Source organism: Artemia sp. Qi Xiang Cuo, chromosome 1 (assembly GCF_049724085.1).
Source record: "Artemia sp. Qi Xiang Cuo chromosome 1, ASM4972408v1, whole genome shotgun sequence".
NCBI lineage: Eukaryota > Metazoa > Arthropoda > Branchiopoda > Anostraca > Artemiidae > Artemia > Artemia sp. Qi Xiang Cuo.
Genome location: NC_142794.1, coordinates 64,287,252 through 64,308,417, shown reverse-complemented (window position 1 = coordinate 64,308,417; position 21,166 = coordinate 64,287,252). Strand labels below are relative to the sequence as shown.

At 38.8% G+C, this 21,166-nt stretch overlaps 1 protein-coding gene across 3 annotated transcripts in view; it reads left to right on the top strand.

The window, feature by feature from the left end:
* Positions 1-21,166, top strand: part of LOC148956594 (protein white-like) — a 502,792-nt gene that overhangs the window by 473,965 nt on the left and 7,661 nt on the right. For 2 of the 3 annotated variants that reach the window (XM_089086018.1, XM_089086013.1), the window contains exon 8: positions 5,160-5,265. The exons of the other annotated variant lie outside the window; for it this stretch is intronic. In XM_089086018.1, coding sequence (XP_088942144.1) covers positions 5,160-5,265 — 106 coding nt within the window. The remainder of the gene's footprint in view (positions 1-5,159; positions 5,266-21,166) is intronic. 3 annotated transcript variants of the gene reach the window in all.

Below are 21,166 nucleotides of genomic sequence, written 5' to 3'. Positions count from 1 at the left end.
GAACATTCAATGGAAGTTTCAATTTAATACCTTTAGGTATTTCATAAATAGTCCAGATACCCTCTTTTGACCACTTGGATACCTATAGTGTCTTTTGATTTAGTTCAACATACCCTACACTTTCCCTGAAAATCTCAACCAAATAGCCTTGGCCGTTCCTGAAACAGTGTAGATCCGCCCTTTTAACGTCCTGGATGCATATAATGTCCTTTGATTTATTTCGAAATTCCCCTCAAGATTCCCTGAAAGTTTGAAATTAATACCCTTAGACAGGGACGTAGGTGTAAATAACTTCAAAAAGGTTATTAAGTTGAAACTTGCAGATTAAAAAAAAAAATCAGCAAGTCGTTCAGTAATTCGGCTAATATTAAGGATATTATTAGTATATGACACAAGAGAGGCATTGATACAATTAGAAATGCAGGAAGATGGACATTGTTCTTGTGGCTCAATCATAGTTATTGGATAGAACGGGATATATCTATTTGAAAATGAAAATTAATGAATATTTGCACTCAACAAGAAAAACAGATTGTTTTAATGTATATATTGCTTTGAAACTTCTTTTTTTTTAGATTTTTGATTACTAATGGTACAGGTCATTTTTTACTTCTAGAGCTCTGGTCATTTTTTAGAGAAATATATTTTTTGCGTGTTGAAGAAATTCTTTCATTGCAGGTACTTAAATAAAATATTATTTACGATTAACCAAGCATTTGTCAGTTTTGTGACATCCTTTTTAATCTTCTAAAATTACTAGAAAAAAATTCCCAAAATCATTTGAGAAAAACAATGGGGTCAAAAATACAAATTAGAAAATTGATAAGGATGTGCGTCAGGAAACTTGAATTTTTTTAGTCCTTTCTACCCGTAAATTTCCCGTATAAAAAAGACTATTTTGCAAAAAATACAGACATTAAAAAATGGCTCACATTTTGGAATCCACATAGAAACGATGATTTAAAGCACCATAGAACACTAGTGTATCAAGGGGATTTTTCGCGTATATTGTCATTTTTCTTTCTTTTCCAAAAGGGTACTATTTTATAGTCTATAAATGCTGCAACAATGATGATTATAATAACAATATCATAAAACTACTATCATGAAGAGTCAAAAATTAATTGGCTAAAATAGAATTACGATAGATGATTTTCACAGGCAGCGCAATCGCGCTGCCTCTGTAAAGAACGATGTTGGCACAATGTATTTCTTTAGGCCAGGGCACTTCGTATCGAAGGAGTTGTCGTAGAAACTTCAAAAAGGGCTCATTTGATTGTAAATTGGAGTGTCTTGCGCCCTTTTCAATAGTTGAAAGTGATTGGAAGGCAACTGACACCCCTTCCACGCCACCATTTCCGCAAACACATCCAATCAAAATTTTGAGATAACCGTTTTGTTTAGCGTAGTTGATTTCCAGATAGAAAATATATTTTTGAAGAGGACACTCCCCTACAACCCTCAGGGCAAGGGTTGTAAGTTATGCCCTGGGGGCTTATAAGATTTTTATAGAAAGTGTTGTCGTAGAAATTTCAAAAAGAGCTCATTCGATTGGAAATTTAAATGGCTAGTGCCCTTTTTAATAGTCGAAAGTGATTGATGGGCAAATAATCCCCTATCACGCCCACCTTTTCCCCAAACACATCCAATCAAAATTTTTGGATAGGCATTCTTTTCAACGTAATTGAAAGTTCTGAAAATTAGGTCTTTGAGGATGGCCCCCCCCCACAAGGGTTGTAAGTTATACCCTGGGGCCATATAAGGCTTTTATAGAAAGTGTTGTCGTAGAGAATTCAAAAAGGGCTTATTCGATTGGAAATTGAAGTGGCCCTTTTAATAGTCGAAAGTAATTGGAGGGCAACTAACCCCCTTCTCACGCCCACCATTTTCCCAATCACACACAATCAAAATTTTGAGATAGCCATTTTTTCTCAACGTAGTTGAAAGTTCTGGTAATTAGGTCTTTAAGGACGACAACCCCCCCCCCAAACCATCAGGGCAAGGGCTTTAAGTTATGCCCTGGGGGCATATGTGGGTTTTGTAGAAAGTTTTGTCGTAGAAACTTCAAAAAGGGCTCATTTAATCGAATATCTAAATAGCTGATACTCTGTTAAATAGCCAAAAGTGAACGAAGGGCAACTAACCCCCCTCTCAAACTCATCCTTTCCCCTAACATATTCAATTGAAATTTATAGATAGAGATGTTGTTTAATGTAGATGAAAGTTCTGGAAATTATGTATTTGAGGGTGACAACCCTCCCCCCAGGCTCCAAGGCAATTGTTGTAAGGTATGCCCTGGGGGCATATAAGGTTTTTTTTTATAGGAAATGTCGTAGGAACTTCAAAAAAGGCTCATTCAATTTTAAATTGAAAGAGCTAGTCCCCTTTTTAATGGGCTAGTCGAAATTGATTGGAGGGAAACTAACCGCCCTCGCACGCCCACCCTTTCCCCAAACACATCCATTCAAAATATTGACATAGTCATTTTTTTCAACATAGTTGGAAGTTCTACATATTAAGTCTTTGAGGATAATAACCCGTTCCCATGCCCATGAGGGCAAGGGTTGTAAGTTATGCCCTGGAAGTTTATAAGGTTTTTAGATAGTGTTGTCATAGAAACTTGGAAAACTTCGAAACTTCGAAGGGCTAGTGCCCTCTTTAATAGTCAAAAGTGATTGGAGGAAACCTAAAACCCCAACCACGCCCACCATTTCCCCAAAAACATCCAATAAAAATTTTGAGATATCTATTTCGTTCAACTTAGTTGAAAAGTCCGGAAATTTCGTCTTTGAGGATGGCACTCCCCCCACGGCCCTCTGCGCAAGGGTTGTAAGTTATGCCCTGGGGGCACATAAGGTTTTATAGAAAGCTTTGTCGATATAGAAAGCGAAACTTTTTATAGATAGTTATGTCGTTTTATAGAAAGCAAAACTTTAAAAAGGGCTCAAGCGATTGGAGCTTGAAAGCGCTAGTGCCCCATTTAATTGTCGAAAGTGATTGGAGGGTAACTAATGCCCCTTCGAAAAGGGCTCATTCGATTGGAAATTGGAGTGACTTGTGCCCTCTCTAGTAGGTGAAAGGGATTGGAAGGCAACTGACGCCCCTCTCACGCCCACAATTTTTCCAAACACATCCTATCAAAATGTTGAGATAGACATTTTGTTCAACGTAGTTGAAAGTTTTGGAAATTAGGTGTTTGCCAGCGTTGTCGCAGAAATTTCAAAAAGGACTCATTTAATTAGGAATTGAGAGGGCTACTGCCATTATTAATAGTCAAAAGCGATCGGAGGGCGAATACCACCCCCCCCCATACGCATTAGTTCCCCAAACACTTCCGATCAACATTTTGATTGAGCAATCTTGTTGAACGTAGTTGAAGCGTCCGGAAATTATGGTTTGAGTATGACAACCTCCACAGCCCTCAGGGCTAAGGTTTCCGTTATATCCTAGGGGCATATAATGTCATATAGAAAGTGTTATCGTAAAAACTGCAAAAAGGCCTCTTTGGATTAGAAATTGAGAGGGGTATTGTCCTTTTTAATAGTCGAAAGTAATCAGAGGGAGAATAGCCCCCTCCCCTTGCCCATCATTTCCCTAAAAATTTCCGGTCAACATTTTGATATGGCCATTTTGTTCAACGTAGTTGAAAGGTCTGGAAATTATGTCTTTGAGGATGACCACCCTCCCCCCATAGCCCTCAGGACAAGGGTCGTAAGTTACGCCCATGGGGTATATAAAGTTTTTATAGAAATTGTTGTTGTAGAAACTTCAAAAAGGGCTCATTTGAATGAAAATTGAGAGCACTTGTTTCTTTTTTATTAGTCGAAAGTGATAAGAGGGCAAATGTCTCCCTCTACGCCTATTATTTCCCCAAACACTTCCAATCAAAATTTTGATATAGCCATTTTGTTTATCCTATCAGAAAGGTCTGGAAATTATGTCTTTGAGGGTAAAAAAACCCCAGCTCTCAAAGCAAGGGTTGTAAGTTGTGCCCTCATGACATATATGGTTTTTATAGAAAGTGTGAAGCATGGTTTTTATAGAAAGTCATATAAACTTCGAAGGGGGCTCATTTGATTGGTAATCTGACGCTCTAGTGTTCTTTTTAAGAATCAAAGCGATCAGAAGGCAGCTACCCTCTCCTCCCTACACACACCTCATATTGTCCTGAAATGCGTCAAGTAGAAATTTTGAGATAGTCATTCTTATCAAAATAGTCTAAATAGCATATAACAAGGCTTTTGGGATTGAAACAAACCTCAAAGATTAGGAGCAGGTGTTGTAAGTTATGCCCAAGGGTTATTAAAGATTTTTATGCAAGGAATGGTTGTTTAACTTTAGAAGAAGCTCAGTCTTTCTCACTGAGAAAGACTATGTCAAAATAAAACGAACAGAAATTATTATTCAAAAAAACTTTCTCAACAGAATAAGTTTTTAAAAAATAGTAGCGAACCTCGCTCAACCAAAAATGAACAAAAATAGAGTCATACTCCATACCAAACAATAAATGATACAACTACCACAAATTTTTAACAACAAGTTTGTGAGACCAAAAACGAACATGAATTTAAATAATTCAAACTCAAAACAAGCAGAATATATTCTGAGTAGGGTTCTAAACCCTATCCTTTATAAAAGCCAGAATATAATTTGTACTTTACTGAGAAAATTCAAATGAATTTACTGAAAAAAAATATGCATTTTCTGTTTAATGTACATATGCTGATATTTATTCCTTAAAATCTTCATTAATTTTTGATTTCTTAAAGTTATAAAAGTGAAAACATTTAAAAGAATACTTTCAGTAAAGTACAAATTATATTCTGGCTTTTATAAAGCACAAGTTTTAGAACCCTACTCAGATTAATTTCTGCTCGTTTTTAGTTTGACTTATTTTAATTTTTTTTTGTTTTGGGTTTCACTTATTTATTGACACTGATTTGTGGTAGTTGTATGCTTGGTAGATTATTTGATTCTATTTTTGTTTATTTTTGGTTTAATGAAGTTCTTTACTTTTTTTTGAAAAATTATTTTGTGCAAAAAGTTTGTTTGATTAATATCATTTAATGAAGGTAATTGACTTTGTGGCGGAGTAAATCTCAATTGTTTTTAACTTAAAAACAGCTTTCTATATGTTTTGTTTAAGTTTTTCATTTTAGGTTACATGGTTTCATGTGCAAGTCCCAATTTGGCCACAGCTCTTGCAATTTCCGCGCCAATGATGGTTCCATTAATGCTTTTCGGTGGATTCTTCTTAAACAACAAGTAAACACCCTATTTGATTTGCCATCCCCAAGGAAATATAAAATTCAGTTTGATCGGCTCTATATAAACGCCTAAGGATACTCAACCACCACGGGCAGGATCGTAGATCTACGCAGTGAGGAGGGGCTTGGGGCCCGATCACGCTTATAATACCAAGTCTTATTAATTTCCGGGTACTCTTTTCTTAATAAATTCTTTTTCAATTCTCAATAAATCTTTAAATATTATTTTATGTCCCCCCCCCCTCTAAAAAAAGTTCCTGTGTGCGTACCTGACCACGTGGCAGCCTTAAATCGACATTCCAAGACATGAATGCTTTTCAAATGATTGCCCATTTCAAGACTTTATCCGGTATCGTTTTGACCCTTTGAATTTGAAATTTGTTCTTGTTTGGTAGAAAATGGCTTAAAATGGCATTTGTCCACGGTTTTATCTCTTTAGGAAAATTGTACTCTATCTGAAGTTTATTACTGGAATAAGCATAGGAATGGGAAGGAAGATAATAAACAAGAGAAAGCGATCAGGAAAAGGAAAAACATGACATTTATGCATTATATGAGGAGAGGAGTGGGGGATTATTTTAAACTAAACTTTTGAATTTCGGTCCTCCAAGATAATTATTTCACTGGCTTATTTTTACGAAGATCTGATTGCTGCTTCAAGGTTTTCGTCTTCCTCTTCCCTCCATTCTAAAAAAATGTGGAATTGTTCAAATTATTCCCCACATGAAAGATCATGGATGTGTGTTAATCTGTTTGTTTTTTCCAGGGGTGATCATATCAAACTAATGGTCTTAGAAAATGAGGGAAGGGTCATTCTAATACAAGCTGAAAATTCTGCTGCCCTTTTTACGTAGTCAGAAAGCTTGTGCCACAGGAAAGTGGCGTTTTTGGCCATTTTATTGCACTAAACTGAGTGGCACAAAACTTAAAAATTCTGAGAAGAATGAAGTTTTTCTCAAATAAATTATTTGAAAGAGTTAGTGTCTGATTGACTATAAGTTGTATTTATCATAGGGTCATCAGTAGCTGTGATCTATGTTCGCGACATTCTTTTCAGTATTCTCAGAGAAAAGTTTCAAGTACCCGAACGCACTGTAATAATCCAGATAGTCCATTGTGTAGAAAAACTGGATGAACAACTCTCAGTGTAGAAGAGTATTGTTGTCCTTTTTTCCCGTTTTCTCAAAAGAAAAAAAGAAGCTCCAACGGCTTTTTTTCTTTTCTTTCTTTTTTCCTTTTTCGCGCTATGAGCAAAGACTGCTCAAAAAAAAAAGAGAAATAATTACTCTGTGGGACGAATCCCCTATTTATACAGTAAGCACCATTTGCGCTTTAATGGGTTTTAAGGGGAGGCCTGGAAAGTTGACAAGAGCAGAATTGCTGCGCAAAGCGGAGAATCAGCACCGCCTAAGTAGAATCAATATTACTTTTGGTACTCTTGGATTATGCGGGCCTTTTGGGTTAACCGCTATAGAGTAGGCAATGACAAAACCCGTTTTTGACGTGTTGACCGCTATAGAGTAGGCAATGATAGCATGGTTTTCATTGCGTATACGATATTAAACTGTGTTTTTTGGGGGTTTAGGGGGGGGGAAGGTACATAGGTTAGGTTACGTATTTAATATATGCTATACTTTACCCCCACCCACCCCTCCTAATGTGCAAATATATAGCCCAAATTCATTTCTAAACTATTATACATTTCTCCTATTTTATTTTATTTCATTAGCATTAACCAAACTTGACTTTTTAGAAAGGCGCGCATAATGCAAGAGTACCTTACTTTCTTGTAGTTTATGCACGACATTAGAGCCGACTTTTCATGTTTGAAAATCGAAAGATGCCGAAAACCGCGCGGAGATGATCCCAATTGGATTCGCCAATATTTTCAATTTGAAAAGCATATTGGTACCAGCGCGAACGATGCGAAGCATCGCGAGTGGCAAATTTTTGGAAAATGACACTTTTTATACGAACGTGACACTATTTTGCCACCAAAAGCGGCACCAAAAAAAATATGCCGACTGGCAACCCTGGGTGCAAGTTTAGGACTAATTATGCCGTATTTATTCATTGAACAAAGCTTTTTAGTATAAAGTGACAAATTGTCCTTCACTACACATTAAAAAATACATTGTGTGCCTCCCTATATTCGTGCAAATTTGCTACACGTGCAGGAGTAAGAAGGGGGGGGCAGTCAAACTAGAAGCTATTCTCTATATAGGTAGAAATTTTCTTAATGTAAATTAACTACAATCTTGTTAAAATAGTATTTAGTTTAGGACCCATAAATTAGATTACCCCTCATTCTTTTTTATTTGCTTAGGGTTGAAGGCAGTCTAATTTGGGTCCAACCCTATGACACTTCAAACTTCCTTGAATTTCTGGGAGGAGGAGGGGATTATGTGGGAGGATCTTTCCGTAGAGGATATTTTCTTGGGGGAAGGGACATTTCTATGAAGGGGGTGCCGGATCTCCCAACAAGTTTTTTCAACTGAAAGTAAGGAGCAACTCTAAAACTTAAAACGAATAGAAATTTTACGTATGTGAAGGGGTTTGCCCCCTTGTCAATGCCTTGCTCCTTACGCTAAACTTTTCTTTAGTACTTTCAAAGGGGCTATATATTCTAATCGAACAGTCTTTGTGATTCAGGAATTTTTGATTCGAACAACATTTAAAATTTAGCGTAAAGAGTGAGGTATTGACTAGGGGGCAAACCCCCTCATATACGTAAAAAGTTCTGTTCGTTTCAAGTTTTAATGTTGCTCCTAACTTTCAGTTGAAAAAACTTGTTTTTTATTTTATTTAATCATATTCAAGGATCCTTTCAGACAGTATACCTAAAACTGAATATACTGTTATTGGACTACATAAACCACAGGATTGGGGATCCTTATTCTATTTTGGAACACGCGTTGCTAAACCCTCACGTATCGCTTTGGGTACGTATTGTTGTGTGATGAAAGCCGAGAATAAAATTTCAAGGAATTCAATCAATTTGGGAGTCCCATGAAGCAAATGCTAAGTTTGAATACCATCAGATAGCAGTGCTTTATCGCTCTTTAGTAAGCAAATTGGAAACTCAATGGCTGACGATGTAATTAAAAAAAAGCGCAGTTGATTTCCAGATAGAAAATGTGTTTTTGACGAGGAAACTCCCCCAGAGCCCTTAGGGCAAGGGTTTTAACTTATACCCTGGGGGCATATAAGGTTTTTATAGAAGACGTTGTCGTAGAAACTTCAAAACAGGCTTATTCGATTTGAAATTCGAATGGCTAGTACCTTTTTTAATAGTCGAAAATGATTGGAGGGCAACTAGCCCCCCCCCCCCACGCCCATGATTCCCCCAAACACATCCAATAAAAGTTTTGAGTTAGCCATTTTATTCAACGTAGTTGAAAGTTTTTGGAAATAAGGTCTTTAAGGATGACAACCCCTCCCCCCACAGCCCTCAGGGCAAGGGTTGTAAGTTATGCCCTGGGGGCATATACAGTTTTTATTTAAAGCATTGTCGTAGAAACTTCAAAAGGGCTCATTCAATTGGAAATTGAAAGGGCTAGTGCCTTTTTTAATAGTTGAAAGTGATTGGATGGCGACTAACGCACCTCTCATGCCCACCATTTTCCCAAACACATCGAATTAAATTTTGGATATCCATTTTGTTCAACGTAGTTGAAAGTTCTGGAAATTATGTCTTTTAGGATGATAACCCCCCTTAGAGCCCTCAGTGCATGGGTTGTAAGTTATGCCCTGGGGCATATGAAGTTTTTATTGAAAGCGTTGTCGTAGAAACTTCAAAAGGGCTCATTCAATTGGAAATTGAAAGGGCTAGTGCCTTTTTTGATAGTTAAAAGTGATTGGATAGCGACTAGCCCCTGTCACGCCTACCATTTTCCAAAATACATCCAATCAAAATTTTGAGATATCCATTTTGTTCATCAGTAGAGATGGGGGTACCAGCGCGATCCCTCACCCCTGCTGCCACCTATAACTTTTTTTTACATAGTTTATGGATGGTTATGTGTGTAGGTCGATTTATTGATGGTTTTATGGATTTTGTCAGTGAGAATGAAAAAACAGGAAGTTTGTCACATTTATGTCTGTTTTCATGGATGGTTATGTGTGTTGGTTGATTTATGTCTGTTTTCATGGATGTTTATGCGTGTTGATTATTTGACGGTTTTATGGATTTTGTCAGTGATAATGGAAAAACGGGAACTTTGTCACTTCCTTCTTGTTGTTGTTCAAGGCAAATGTTATGAGTTTCCGGGAGATCGCGTGTTTCCAATATTTGTTGTTCGATGCAGATGTTATGAGTTCCCAAGGTAACACCTGTGCTATCAGTCATTAATCAAATTGTTTCCAGGGAATGTCTGGCAGATGACGTCAAGTTAATTAATGTCTTTGATGCATTTCCAAAGAGAATTGTCTCCGCTACAAAGTTTAGATCACACGTGACAGATGATGTCATGATTGATTGATTGACACGAAAGGGGAATTAATTTGTTGTTCTAAAGAGAATTGATTCATGAAAGGGAAATTAATTTGGAGTTCTTCCAGAAGAATCGTTTCCGAGCAAATGTTTTGATCTTAGCGCGCGAAAAGGTTTCCAAATAATTGAAATAAGCCAGCGCAGGGATGCCAAACAAAAGGAACATGTTGAAATTCCGTTTGGGGATAATTTTGGCGAAACCGTTTTAGCTATTTTATGGAACTATTTCGACGAAACAGTTAGAGACATTACAAAATATGATTTTTGAAGAGATTTTAGAAGAGAATTTAATGGTGAAACTCTGTGGTCGTTATAATACACAAGTTCCATTTGAACAGTGTTGTGAGATCCCACTACCCCAACCCCAAAGGGCTCCAATCCCCCTACCCCAACCCCAAAGGGTTCCAATCCCCCTACCTCAACCCCGAAGGAAGCCCCCGCTCCTCAAGGGTCCCCCCAAGCTCCCAAAGGGCCCCAACACCCCCAAAGGCTCTCCCCGGGCCCCCAAAGGCCCTCCCCCGGTCCCCAAAGGTCCACCGGGCTCCCAAAGGACCATTCGACCCTCAAGGGTCCCCCAGACCCCCAAAATCCCTCCACCAGTCCCCAAAGGTCCCCCGGACCCCCAAAGGCCCTCCCTGATCCTCAAAGGCCCCCCAGACACCCAAAAGGCCCCCCCGAACCCCCAAAAACCCTCCCCCGGTCCCCAAAAGTCCACCCGGCTCCCAAAGGGCCCCCGGACCCCCAAAGACTCCTGAGCCCCAGATTATAATACTTTTTTAAGGCTTTATTGTATCTTTTCAGAACAAATTATTATTTTAGGGAATTATTTCGGCGAAACAGTTAGACATTTTAAAATATGATTTATGAAGAGATTTTAGAAGAGGATTTGAGGGTCAAACTCCGTGGTCGTTATAATACATAAGTTCCATTTGAAGTGTTGTGAGGTCCTCTACCACAACCCCAAAGGGCTCCGATCCCCCTACCCCAACCCCAGAGGGTTCCGATCCCCCGACCCCAACCCCAAAGGGTTCCAATCCCCCATAATTCAACCCCTAAGGAAGCCCCCGGTCCTCAAGGCCCCCCCCCAAGCTCCCAAAGAACCCCCCGACCCCAAAGACTCCCCGGGCTCCCAAAGGCCCTTCCCCTGTCCCCAAAGGTCCACCGGGCTCCCAAAGGACCAATTGTCGCTCAAGGGCCCCCAGACCCCAAAAGGCCCTACTCGAGCCCCCACAGGCCCACCCCGGTCCTCCAGGGCCCCCCAGCCCCCCCAAGGCGCGCCCCGGGCCCCCCAAGGTCCCACCCCGGTCCCCAAAGGTCCACTGGGCTCCCAAAAGACCACCCCATCCTCGAGGGCCCCGGATCCCCAAACGCCTTTCCTGGGCCCCAAAGGCCCCCGGTCCCCAAAGGTCCCCCGGGCTCCCAAAAGACCACCTAATCCCAAAGGGGCCCCCGGATCCCCCAAGACTCCTGAGCCCCCCATTATAATACTTTTTTAAGGCTTTATTATATCTTTTCTGAACAAGTTCCTTTCATAATGTCATTCCTAAACCCATTTTCCAACCTCAAAGAGTCACCTCCCCATTTCCTAAATACTTTCTTGAATTTTTTAACATGGTATTTTTTTAACTTTTTTACGTATCTTAAAATTACATGAACACAAAAAAAAACTCATACACACACTCACAAAAACATACACACACACACACACACAAAACTTAAACCCACACACAAGAAAACTTACATGCACACAAAAACTTACACACACAAAAACTAACACACACACACAAAAACAAACACACACAAAAAATCAAAAACACACACACACAAAAAACAAACACACTCACACACAAAATCAAACAAAAACTATCAAAAAAACACACAGAAACACACAATCAAAAACAAACAATATAACACAAAAAAAAAAACACCCAAAGAAACACGAACATAAACAAACAAACACAAACAAATACTAACACCCACACACATATACACACACACACACACACACACACACACACACACACACACACACACACACACACACACACACACACACACACACACACACACACACACACACACACACACACACACACACACACACACACACACACACACACACACACACACACACACACACACACACACACACACACACACACACACACACACACACACACACACACACACACACACACACACACACACACACACACACACACACACACACAAATACACACAAACATACACATACAAACACACACACACACACAAAAACACACACACAGAAACACACACATACCTAAACACATAAACACACATACACACAAACACACAAATACAAACACACACACACACACACAAAAACTTACACCCACACACAAAAGCTTATACACACAAAAACTTACACACACACACAAAAACTTACACCCACACGCAAAAACTTACATGCACACAAAAACTTACATGCACACAAAAACTTACACACACACAAAAACTTACACACACGCACAAAAACTTACACACACACACAAAAACTTACACACACACGAAAACTTACTCACACACACGAAAACTTACACACACACGCCAAAACTTACACACACACAAAAATTACACACACACACATACACAAAAAATGACACCTGCATACGAGATCTTACATGCACTCAAAAACTTACATACACGCAAAAACTTACACACACACACAATTAGACAAAAAAAATTACGATATTTATGCACAGTTAAGTCTAATCAATAAATATCTTAAGCCTCAACCGTTTTTATTCTTTAGAATAGTCCATCACCATGAAAATTATACTTTCAGATTCAACATGTCAGGGAACAAACTTTCAGGCTCAGCATGTAAGAGAACCCTAAATGCTCATCACAAAAAAGAGGTAAGTTAACCCTAAACGCTCAAAAAATTTCTCTGAAATTACAATTTCAGGTTCAGCATGTAAGAGAACCCTAAATGCTAATCCCAAAAAAGGTATGTTAACCCTAAACGCTTAAAGAATTTCGTCACAAAAGCTTACACACACACAAAAACTTACACACACACGCCAAAACTTACGCACACAAAAACTTACACACACACAAAAACTTACACACACACACACAAAAACTTACACCCACACAGAAAAGCTTAGACACACAAAAACTTACACACACACAAACATACTTACACACACACGCAAAAACTAACATCCACACAAAAACTAACATGCAAACACAAACTAACACACACACACAAAAACTTACACACATACTCAAACACTTACACAAACACACAAAAACTTACACACACACTCACACAAAAAAACTTACACACACTCAGAAAAAATTATAAATAAGAACACAAAATTACACACACACACACACGAAAACTAACACACACACAATAAAACTTACACACACACACACTCCAAAACTAACACACACACACACAAACTTACACACACACACACACACACACAAACTTACACATGCTTACGGAAACTTACAATCACACAAAAACTTACATGCACACAAAATCTTACACGCACACACAATTAGACAAAAAAATTACGATATTTATGCACTGTTATGTCTAAGCAATAAATATCTTAAGCCTCAACCGTTTTTATTCTTTAGAATAGTCCATCGCCATGAAAATTATACTTTCAGATTCAACATGTCAGAGAACAAACTTTCAGGTTCAGCATGCAAGAGAACCCTAAATACTCATCCCAAAAAAGGTAAGTTAACCCTAAACGCTCAAAGAATTTCTCTGAAATTACATTTTCAGGTTCAACATGTAAGAGAACCCTAAATGCTCATCCCAAAAAAAGGTAAGTTAACCCTAAACGCTTAAAGAATTTCGTCACAAAACTTACACACACACACACACACGAAAACTTACACACACACGCCAAAACTTACACACACAAAAACATACACACACAAACACACAAACTGACACACACACACACAAAAAACTAACATCCACACACAAAAGCTAACACAAACAAAAACTTACACACACACACAAAATCTTACACACACACGCAAAAACTTACATTCACACAAAAACTTACATGCACACAAAAACTTACACACACACACAAAAACTTACACACACACACAAAAACTTACACACACACACACAAAAACTTACACACACACACACACAAAAAAACATACACACACACGAAAACTTACACACACACACACGAAAACTTACACACACACGCCAAAACTTACACACACACAAAAACTTAAGTGGCGCGCCACTTAACCTGATGTAAGTTAACCTAGAAATGTTAGGTGACCTAACCTAATCTAACCTGACCTTGGTGGTGAGGGTCTCACTCGTATCATGCTTTCGGTCCCCGTGTCCCGGAGGTGGGGGGGTCATATTTTTATCATGAACTGATTAGCATGTAGACGCATTCCTGAAAGTTCTCTGAAAGACTCAAATTTCTCTTTATAGTTCTAATGGGTATCTCTTGAAATAATTTAAGTACAATTAGCTTGGATTTTTCACTAGCAACTTACCCTCCACTATAAATTCGCTAATAAATCCTTCTGCCAATTAGCCCATCTCCCCCAAAACACTTTTCAGCCATTTCTTGTTAATATTTTTTATTTCAACTCATCCACGTGGGTTTTTCTCTATCAACTCTGCCTCCACTATAACTATCCTAATAGATCCTTCTGCCAATCAACCCATCTCCCCCCAAAAAACTTTTCAGTCATTTCTTGTTAAAAAAATCTTTAGTTATTAAGAAATTTCAACGACCATCCTGTTGTAGAATTCCTATCAAGTCGAACAATTAAGCAAAAACGAAAACACCTAAAAAAACCTTAATTTTAAACAGTTTTTGGGAAACAAGGTGAGAGTAAAGTGCAACTGGTCTGAAAGTAACCATAACTCTAAAAAACCTAATTTTATTATTATAGATACATGAAAATGATTGGTTTTATACGCTGATTCCAAATACATAAATTTCATTAGGTTTAATGCGTGTGTGTGTAAGTTTTTGTGTGTGTGTGTAAGTTTTTTTGTGCATGTAAGTTTGTGTGTGCATGTAAGTTTTGCGTGTGGGTGTAAGTTCTTGTGTGTGTGTTTAAGTTTTTGCGTGTGTAAGCTTTTGTGTTTGTGTGTAAGTTTTTTTGTGTGTGTGTAAGTTTGTGTGTGTGTGTGTGTAAGTTTTTGTGTGTGTAAGTTTTGGCGTGTGTGTGTAAGTTTTCGTGTGTGTGTGTGTAAGTTTTGAGACGAAATTCCTTAAGTGGTTAGGGTTAACTTACCTTTTTTGGGATGAGCATTTAGGGTTTTCTCACAAGCTGAACTTGAAAGGTTAATTTAAGAGAAATTCTTTGAGCGTTTAGGGTTAAGTTACCTTTTTTGGGATGAGTATTTTAGGGTTATCTTACATCCTGAACCTGAAAGTTTGTTCCCTGACATGTTGAATCTGACAGTAAAATTTTTAAGGCGATGGACTATTCTAAAGAATAAAAACGGTTGAGGCTTAAGATATTTATTGCTTAGACATAACTGTGCATAAATATCGTAATTTTTTTGTCTAAGTGTGTGTGCGTGTAAGTTTTTGTGTGCATGTTAGTTTTTGTGTGCATGTAAGTTTTAGTGTGCATGTGTCCTTTTTTGTGTGTGTGCGTCTGTGTGTTAGTGTGTTTTTATGTGTAAGTTTTGGCGCGTGTGTGTGTAAGTTTTTGTGTGTGTGTGTTAGTTTTCGTGTGTGTGTAAGTTTTTGTGTGTGTGTGTTAGTTTTTGTGCGTGTGTGTAAGTTTTTTTGTGTGTGTGTGTGTGTGTGTGTTAGTTTTTTTTTGTGTGTGTGTGTGTGTAAGTTTGTGTGTGTGTGTGTGTATAAGTTTTTGTTTGCATGTAAGTTTTTGCGTGTGGGTGTTAGTATGTGTGTGTGTGTGTGTAAGTTTTTGTGTGTGTTAGATTTTGTATGTGTTTGTAAGTTTTTGTGTGTGTGTGTAAGTTTGTGTATGTGTGTGTGTGTGTGTGCGTACTTTTCTGTGTGTGTAAGTTTTGTCGTGTGTGTAATTTTTTTTGTGTGTGTAAGATTTTGTGACGAAATTCTTTAAGCGTTTAGGGTTAACTTACCTTTTTTTGGGATGAGCATTTAGGGTTCTCTTACATGCTGAACCTGAAAGTGTAATTTCAGAGAAATTCTTTGAGCGTTTAGGGTTAACTTACCTCTTTATTGGGATGAGCATTTAGGGTTCTCTTACATGCTGAACCTGAAAGTTTGTTCCCTGACATGTTGAATCTGAAAGTATAATTTTCATGTCGATGGACTATTCTAAAGAATAAAAACGGTTGAGGCTTAAGATATTTATTTCTTAAACATAACTGTGCATAAACATCATAATTTTTTGTCTAATTGTCTGTGTAAGTTTTTGTGTGCATGTAAGTTTTTGTGTGCATGTAAGTTTTCGTGTGCATGTGTAAGTTTTTGTGTGTGTGTGTGTGTGTGTGTGTTTGTGTAAGTGTGTTTGTGTGTTTATGTTTTTGCGTGTGTGTTAGTTTTAGTGTGTGTGTGTAAGTTTTCGTGTGTGTGTGTAAGTTTTTGTGTGTGTGTGTGTGTGTGTACGTTTTTGTGTGTGTAAGTTTTGGCGTGTGTGTGTGTTAGTTTTTGTGTGTGTTAGGTTTTGTGTGTGGGTGTCAGTTTTTGTGTGTGTGTGTGTAAGTGTGTGTGTGTTTGTGTGTGTACGTTTTTGTGTGTGTAAGTTTTGGCGTGTGTGTGTAAGTTTTTGTGTGTGTGTAAGCTTTTGTGACGAAATTCTTTAAGCGTTTAGGGTTAACATAACTTTTTTTGGGATTATCATTTAGGGTTCTCTTACATGCTGAACCTGAAAGTGTAATTTCAGAGAAATTCTTTGGGCGTTTAGGGTTAACTTACCTCTTTTTTGGGATGAGCAATTAGGGTTCTCTTACATGCTGAACCTAAAAGTTTGTTCCCTGACATGTTGAATCTGAAAGTATAATTTTCATGTCGATGGACTATTCTAAAGAATAAAAACGGTTGAGGCTTAAGATATTTATTGCTTAAACATAACTGTGCATAAACATCGTAATTTTTTGTTTAATTGTGTGTGTAAGTTTTTGTGTGCATGTTAGTTTTTGTGTGCATGTAAGTTTTAGTGTGCTTGTGTAAGTTTTTTTGTGTGTGTGTGTGTGTGTGTGTGTAAGTTTGTGTGTGTGTGTTAGTTTTGGAGTGTGTGTGTAAGTTTTTGTGTGTGTGTGTGCAAGTTTTTGTGTGTGGGTAAGTATTTGTCTGTGGGTGTAAGTTTTTGTGTGTATGTGTAAGTTTTTGTGTGTGTGTGTGTGTAAGTTTGTGTGTGTGTGTGTGTGTGTAAGTTTTTGTGTGTGTGTGTGCATGTAAGTTTTTGTGTGGATATAAGTTTTTGAGTATGAGTGTACGTTTTTGTGTGTGTGTGTAAGTTTTTGTGTTTGTAAGCTTTTATGTGTGGTTGTAAGTTTTTTTGTGTGTGTGTAAGTTTGTGTGTGTGTGTGTTTAAGTTTTTGTGTGTGTAAGTTTTGGCGTGTGTGTGTAAGTTTTCGTGTGTGTGTGTGTGTGTAAGTTTTGAGACGAAATTCCTTAAGCGTTTAGGGTTAACTTACCTTTTTTTGGGATGAGCATTTAGGGTTCTCTTACATGTTGAACGTGAAAGTGTAATTTCAGAGAAATTCATTGAGTGTTTAGGGTTAACTTATCTTTTTTGGGATGAGTATTTAGGGTTATCTTACATCCTGAACCTGAAAGTTTGTTCCCTGACATGTTGAATCTGAAAGTATAATTTTCATGGCGATGGACTATTCTAAAGAATAAAAACGGTTGATGCTTAAGATAATTATTGCTTAGACATAACTGTGCATAAATATCGTATTTTTTTTGTCTAATTGTGTGTGTGCTAAAGTTTTTGTGTGCATGTAAGTTTTTGTGTGCATGTAAGTTTTCGTATGCATGTGTAAGTTTTTGTGTGTGTGTGTGTGTGTGTGTGTGTGTGTGTAAGTTTGTGTGTGTGTGTGCAAGTTTTGGCGTGTGTGTGTGTGTAAGTTTTCATGTGTGTGTGTAAGTTTTCGTGTGTGTGTGTGTGTTAGTTTTTGTGTGTGTGTGTTAGTTTTTGTGAGTGTGTGTTAGTTTTTGTGTGTGCGTGTGTGTGTGTGTAAGTTAGGGTGTGTGCGTTTTAGTTTGTGTGTGTGAGTGTTTTTGTTTGTGTGTGTGTGTGTGTGTAATTTTTTGTGTGAATGTAAGTTCTTTTGTTAATGTTATTTTTTGAGTGTGTGTGTTAGTTTTTGTGTGTGTGTGTAAGTTTTTGTGTGTGTAAGCTTTTGTGTGTGGGTGTAATTTTTTGTGTGTGTGTGTGTTTCAGTTTGTGTGTGTGTGTGTGTTCGTTTTTTTGTGTGTAAGTTTTGGCGTGTGTGTGTAAGTTTTTGTGTGTGTGTAAGCTTTTGTGACGAAATTCTTTAAGCGTTTAGGGTTAACTTACTTTTTTTGAGATTAGCATTTAGGGTTCTCTTACATGCTGAACCTGAAAGTGTAATTTCAGAGAAATTCTTTGAGCGTTTAGGGTTAACTTACCTCTTTTTTGGGATGAGCATTTAGGGTTCTCTTACATGCTGAGCCTGAAAGTTTGTTCCCTGACATGTTGAATCTGAAAGTATAATTTTCATGGTGATGGACTATTCTAAAGAATAAAAACGGTTGAGGCTCAGAATATTTATTGCTTAGACATAACTGTGCATAAATATTGAAATTTTTTTTTGTCTAATTGTGTGTGTGTGTAAGTTTTTGTGTGCATGTAAGTTTTTGTGTGAATGTAAGATTTATAGTGAATGTGTAAGTTTTTGTGTGTGTGTGTGTGTGTAATTTTTGTGTGTGTGTAAGTTTTGGCGTGTGTGTGTAAGTTTTAGTCTGTGTGTGTAAGTTTTCGTGTGTGTGTATGCTTTCTTGTGTTTGTTTTTTTTTTTGTTCGTGTGTGTTATTTTTTGTGTGTGTGTAAGTTTTTGTTTTAATTTTTTTTTTTTTTTGCTGGTTATTTTTTGAGTGTTTTTGTAAGTTTTTGTGTGTGTGTAAGTTTTTTTGTGTCTAAGATTTTGAGTGTGGGTGTAAGTTTGTGTGTGTGTGTGTGTGTGTGTGTGTGTGTAAGTTTTTGTGTGTGTAAGTTTTGTGCGTGTGTGTGTGTGTGTAAGTTTTTGTGTGTGTGTGTAAGTTTGTGTGTGTGTGTAAGTTTTTGTGTGTGTAAGTTTGGGCGTGTGTGTGTAAGTTTTCGTGTGTGTGTGTGTAAGTTTTGTGTGTGTGTGTGTTTGTAAGTTTTTGTGCGTGTGTGTGTGAGTTTTTTGTGTTTATGTCATTTTAAGATACGTAAAAAAGTTTAAAAAATACCATGTTAAAAAATTCAAGAAAGTATTTACGAAATGGGGAGGTGACTCATTGAGGTTGGAAAATGGGTTGAGGAATGAAATTATGAAAGGAACTTGTTCAGAAAAGATATAATAAAGCCTTAAAAAAGTATTATAATGGGGGGCGCAGGAGTCGTTGGGGAGCCGGGGGCCCCTTTGGGATTGGGCGGTCGTTTGGGAGCCCGGGGGACCTATGGGGACCGGGGGGCCTTTGGGGCCCTGGGAAGGCGTTTGGGGATCCGGGGCCCTTGAGGATTGGGTGGTCTTTTGGGCGCCCAGGTGACCTTGGGGGACGGGGGGTGGACCTGGGGGGGCCCGGGGCGCGCGTTTGGGGGTCTGGGGGGGCCCTTGAGGACCGGGGTGGGCCTTCGGGGGCTCGGGTAGGGCCTTTTGGGGTCTGGGGGCCCTTGAGCGCCAATTGGTCCTTTGGGAGCGCGGTGGACCTTTGGGGACAGGGGAAGGGCCTTTGGGAGCCCGGGGAGTCATTGGGGTCGGGGGGTTCTTTGGGAGCTTGGGGGGGCCCTTGAGGACCGGGGGCTTCCTTCGGGGTTGAGGTATGGGGGATTGGAACCCTTTGGGGTTGGGGTAGGGGGATCGGAACCCTTTGGGGTTGGGGTAGGGGGGTCGGAGCCCTTTGCGGTTGTGGTAGAGGACCTCACAACACTATTCAAATGGAACTTATGTATTATAACGACCACAGAGTTTGACCCTCAAATCCTCTTCTAAAATCTCTTCATAAATCATATTTTAAAATGTCTCTAACTGTTTCGCCGAAATAATTCCCTAAAATAATAATTTGTTCTGAAAAGATATAATAAAGCCTTAAAAAAGTATTATAATGTGGGGCTCAGGAGTCTTTGGGGGTCCGGGGCCCTTTGGGAGCCCGGTGGACCTTTGGGGACCGGGGGAGGGTTTTTGGGGGTTGGGGGGGCCTTTTGGGTGTCTGGGGGGCCTTTGAGGATCGGGGAGGGCCTTTGGGGGTCCTTTGGGGACTGGTGGAGGGCCTTTGGGGGTCTGGGGGGCCCTTTAGGGCCGATTGGTCCTTCGGGATCCCGGTAGACCTGTGGAGAGCAGGTGCGGGCCGTGGGGGGTCCGGAGTGAGTTTTGTGTGGTCTGGGGACCCGGTGGAAGCTTGGGGGGACCTATAAGGACCGGGGGCTTCCTTCGGGGTTGGGGTAGGGGGATTGGAACCCTTTGGGGTTGGGGTAGGGGGATTGGTGCCCTTTGGGGTTGGGGTAGTGGGATCTCACAACACTGTTCAAATGGAACTTGTGTATTATAACGACCACAGAGTTTCACCATTAAATTCTCTTCTAAAATCTCTTCAAAATCATATTTTATAATGTCTCTAACTGTTTCGTCGAAATAGTTCCATAAAATAGCTAAAACGGTTTCGCCAAAATTATCCCTAAACGTAATTTCAGCATGTTCCTTTTGTTTAGCATCCCTGCGCTGGCTTATTTCAATTATTTGGAAACCTTTTCGCGCGCTAAGATCAAAACATTTGCTCGGAAACGATTCTTCTGGAAGAACTCCAAATTAATTTCCCTTTCATGAATCAATTCTCTTTAGAACAACAAATTAATTCCCCTTTCGTGTCAATCAATCAATCATGACATCACGTGTGATCTAAACTTTGTAGCGGAGACAATTCTCTTTGGAAATGCATCAAAGACATTAATTAACTTGACGTCATCTGCCAGACATTCCCTGGAAACAATTTGATTAATGACTGATAGCACAGGTGTTACCTTGGGAACTCAAAACATTTGCATTGAACAACAAATATTGGAAACACGCGATCTCCCGGAAACTCATAACATCTGCCTTGAACAACAACAAGAAGGAAGTGACAAAGTTCCTGTTTTTCCATTCTCACTGACAAAATCCATAACACCATCAAATAATCAACACGCATAACCATCCATGAAAACAGACATAAATCAACCAACACACATAACCATCCATGAAAACAGACATAAATGTGAC